This window comes from Lutjanus erythropterus, chromosome 9 (genome assembly GCF_056507025.1).
Source record: "Lutjanus erythropterus isolate fLutEry1 chromosome 9, fLutEry1.hap2, whole genome shotgun sequence".
Classification (NCBI taxonomy): Eukaryota; Metazoa; Chordata; class Actinopteri; order Lutjaniformes; family Lutjanidae; genus Lutjanus; species Lutjanus erythropterus.
In genome coordinates this window covers 25,236,759-25,241,421 of record NC_139325.1, presented here as the reverse complement: position 1 = coordinate 25,241,421, position 4,663 = coordinate 25,236,759, and the positions used below count along the sequence as shown (strand labels likewise).

Here is a 4,663-nt window from a genome sequence, read left to right as displayed (position 1 = left end):
TATGTTTTCATTGGTGTTTAATCGCTTAAAAATGGCTTCACCTGTTTTCGTTATATAGCTGATTATATCGATAGAGGGAGCGAGTCCTCTACAGTAGACCAGAATGAACAGAAAGTTTCACAGTTCACCTACATGCATGATAGTGAGACAAAGTGTGAGTAATCTGTAAGCTCACTGCTGGCTGCCACTAAATTCTACACCCTGGTCCTTAAAACACTTCATTTATTCTTTTTCACGAAGGAGCCATAATTAGAAATAACCTCTGCAGGCCTGACATCCATCCATTCATCAAAATGACGGTAAAATTAATGTCAACCATCATCATCACCATCAATTTCGAGAGTATTATCTGTCTTAAACAGAGAAATTATTCTGTCTGTGGTGTCCTTTAACCATTAAAAATGTTCCAGCTGCGACTCCCAACAAGCCGAGAGTCAGACCCACTCCACAGAAAATATCTGGTCCATGACTGGGATAATTCACTTCAAGTTCTGTGGAGGAATGCAAGAAAATATGCACCATTACAGACACAATTAAGTATTTTGCAAAAAATTATGAATTTTTAATAAGAAAAAACAATCACCCCAGAATTTTGTAGTGGGCATGTCCAGGGCTGAGTGCTCCACAGTGCAGCTGTAAATGTCCCCGTTCCTCGGTGTGAATGTCAGCGTGGAGAACTGGTGGAAGGTTTGATCCTTATTGGGAAAATATCGACTGAGTGACACCCCCTCCAACACCGGACTCCCGTTTTTGGTCCAGCTGACTCTGATGTCAGGTGGGTAGAAGTGATTCACAAAGCAGGTGAGGCTGTTTTTAACTCCCAGCTCAGCTTCATCTGCAGGGTAGATGATGACTTCAGGGGGGTCTGTAGTGGGTCAGAAGACAATTAAAAACCTAAAAATGACATCGTTACAGAGATAAATTTTGAGGTTAACTCACCTTTTTCCTCTTTTGGATCTTTCATTTCCACTTTAAAGAATGGTGATGCTATTGAACACGCTCTCCTGGCTTTCAGAGCGTTTTTATACACGTGTATATTCTCAAACAGTTCACTTGGGTCATCCACAAGAAATCTGGGCACAGTGTAAACAATCTCCTGTTTTTCAAAATCCACATATAATGCCTCCTCAGCATCGAATTCATACTGTACTTGAGTTGTCCCATTATCAAAGCACCCCACAACATAGGCAATTTCATGGGGAACTGAAAAACAATACAATAGAAATAAGGAAAATTGTTAGTGCAATGGTTTAAAGCTATGAAGCTGTTTTCTTTCAGGCGTCTGTATCTTCTACTGAAACTTAAAAATACTCATCAGTTCGTCTTCTTAGTAAAAAGAAGTAAATTTAAAGCTCATTCTTACTTTTTGAGAGGGCCCAGACGGTGTTGAGCAGCAGGATAAAAACAAAGCACTTCATGTTTTGGCTGTCATCGCTGGAAACTCTGAGCAAATATCTCTTTTGGCAGCCTCATTTTCACACGCGGACATGTGACCACAGCACGTGCACAGCAAAAGGAAGTCAACTTCACCAACGGAAGTTTGAGGTCACGTCCTCGATTGTGATTTATATGTGACTGAGCAGAAGCAGAGCTTGCTTGATCACAGCTGCCTTGTTATGTAAATGTTGACGGGAATCAGAACACAGTTGTCCGACCTGTTTTGCAGGAGAGATTCTTTGAATTTGGCAACAGTTCAGAAATGACACTGTACACTGTTTCAAGCTTTTGTGCCTGAACCTTTCTCTAAGGACAGTGTGGGGCACTATTAAAGGGATAGTGCACCCAGAAATGAAAATTCAGTCATTATCTACTCACCTTCATGCCGACTGAAGGTCAGGTTTCGAATTTCAGTCCATAAAACATTGCTAATGTTTAACAGCATTGCAGAGTCTCCCAAGCAATGTTGAGTGCATGGCGACCAGTTTTCATTAAAAAAAAAACAGAAAAAAAAAAATATACAGGCAAATATAAAATGCAAAGCGTACAAGAACTAAATGCAAAATGACAGTGCCCAATAGATTTATAATAGAAGTAATGTATGTCAAATAAACTAAAATAGAAAAAGTAGCATTGGCAATGACACTGAAAGTAATTTTGGCAGTGATGTTGACAAATAATAAAAAGCTATACAGTGAATATGATAATGTAAAACTGCACACAATATTTAACACAGCACACTGCAGTGTAGAAGGTTATGCTGGCTACCACCAAGTGACAGAACATCTGAAGATCTGAGTCTCCAGACGGCTCTGACCTTTCTCATACCCAACATCTGTGTTTTTAGTCCTGTCCACTTCATTGTCTATGTGGACACCCACTGTTACAAGTGAAGTTCCTGCATTTAAACTTTTTTTTGGCTTTTCTAACAGTGTTGATGAATCATTCACTGAGTAGCAAACAATATTTTAAAGCAGAGAAGATTTTGACTGTCGGTATACTGACGAAGTAAAACTAGAACAAACAAAAAATACCACAAAAAGATTAAAAAGACGAGAAGACAGGAAAGACAGTTATAAACAAATTTCATGATGCAGTGCTTACTAATATCACTTTTTGATAGAGAGAATGGAAAATTCAGCAAAGCCATTTGTTTCCTCAAATCATAATAACAGAATAAAATGTTACAAAAATGCAACTTTGCAACTGTTTGTTTTTCTAATCTCATAAGACATTCTGCATGTTGAGCTGCAGGTGGCGCTGGAGGTCTGCAGATGTGAGCAGGTGGAGGAGGCTGCCTGTTGGTGCACACAGACACATGAATGTTACATGACTTTTGGAGGGGTGGAGTAAAAAGTGTTGCTCAAAAACAACAACAACAAAGAAATTAATCATTAAAGCCCCAGAGTCAGAAGAAACAAAGTACTACCACATTTAAATGGCGCTTGAGCATTACTGCTTCATATCAATAATGAAATAATTCCAGGATTAATCTAATATTGTTTGCAGGAGACACTTATCTAACATAAAGCCAGACAGTGACTCATCAATTATAGAGGCCGAGGGTCCTCTAAGGTTCTTCTTCTAAATGTTTGGGAAGGATGAGAGCAAGTAAACAACATCACAGGAATTTGGTGGAATCATCTTTTTAAAAATCTTTTATTAAATCCATTTCAAGTAAATTTAATTTTGTAGTTGTCCATTTCAAACCTGTTGGAGAGCTTATAAACACGAGTTTCTATTGACTTGAAGTCCTGTGACTGATAATGATTTGAATGAATGCATCTACTGCCAACTGGTCACTTTACTCATTAGAGTCCAGTAACATCACACACACAGCTTTCTATGTGCCCTACGTTCTCCTGGAGTGAAATCTCTTCCACTCTCCAGTTTTGTGGCACCTGTCAGTTTGGGACCTACACCTTTATCATTCTTATAGACCATTTTGAAAAATGGTTGCTGCTAAATTCAGGTGTTGCCAGCGATACTAATTAAGGTCCCGTTCCGTTCAGGTCAAACAGAGTCAGAGGGAGCAGGAGGGACACAATAAATGGAATGGGACCTTAAGTAGTACCACTGGTAACACCGGCGTTACCCTACCATCAATATGGCTGCCATGAAAAATGTCTATTTTTTGTATTGTTCTGCTCGACTGTATTTCTACAGTTATTGTCACTTTCAACAGCCACCATACCTGATGAAAATCACTCACTCACATTGTCACTCTAATGTATCCCAAGTTTCCTGGAAGTTAAAGTGACTTGCTGGCAACAGCTAGCAGGAAATACACTGTGCCCTTGTTATGGTTATGGCTATCTCTGAGTTTAAACATTGTTGGAAAGGTTTTGGATGATGTATGTACACAACTCAATAAAATATGAAACATAAGTTGAGCATTTTTGATCATTTTATAATATGGAAATGTTACATATTATCTTTGATAATATTGAAAACGATGCTTAACATGATGAAGGCTGATACCAAAATACATTTTAAGATTTATTGAGTATATGAAAGTAACCCAAGGATAAATGGTGAAGTCCATTTGAACGGGGAAGTTGGAATTTCTGAGCTCCCAATATGAAATTTCAACTGGAATTCCAGCTGAAGTCAGATTCTGATTCTGAAAGTCGGAGGAACTTCATCAACCCCGACCTCAAAATCCAAGATGGCAGCCCTACGCATCAGCAGCAGCAAAAGTAGCTGTAATATAGCCGTCTGTGTATCGGCACGTCTGTATTTTGTGTCTCAGTAAATCAGTCATACACACAGTACGGTCCATCTTCTACCTGTAGTGAAAATACCTTGTAATGTGTTATTATCACGTACAACAAAGGTTGTGAGATGATTTTGGTGCAGTGACGACAGGGTTAAAGGGGCCCTGTGGAATTTTCTTGTAAACAAAAAAAAAAAAAAAAAAAAAATTGATTTACAGTGGGAAGCTGCATTATCACTGAAGAAACTTCTCCAGGGACAGTGTAACTTTGGAAAAACCACAGGGACCAGGATCTAAACTAAATTCCAGGGACATTATTTTGCCCTTTCTAATTAATCATTCCGAATTTGATGCCAACAACAAGTTACAAAGAGGTGTATGATTTCAGATGCACAACAATTCGGCATTTCTGTTGTCTGTTGTATTCTCTCGTCGAACTCTTTTACTATGAAGCCACGTTGCTGTGACGTGCAGAATGTGTCTTGGTTTTGTCTCACACAACAAAGCATA

The 4,663-nt window shown here is 38.8% G+C and overlaps 1 protein-coding gene across 1 annotated transcript; it reads right to left on the bottom strand.

Annotated features, from left to right (window-relative positions):
* LOC146321607 (H-2 class II histocompatibility antigen, A-U alpha chain-like) lies at positions 1 to 1,691 on the bottom strand. Its single transcript, XM_084726846.1, has 4 exons — positions 1,364 to 1,691; positions 940 to 1,203; positions 584 to 865; positions 1 to 491 (listed from the first exon to the last, which is right to left on the bottom strand). Exons 1-4 carry the CDS (start codon positions 1,416 to 1,418, stop codon positions 355 to 357), a joined length of 738 nt encoding a protein of 245 aa, XP_084582972.1. The 5' UTR covers positions 1,419 to 1,691; the 3' UTR covers positions 1 to 354.
* Between the last annotated feature and the right edge of the window lie 2,972 nt (positions 1,692 to 4,663).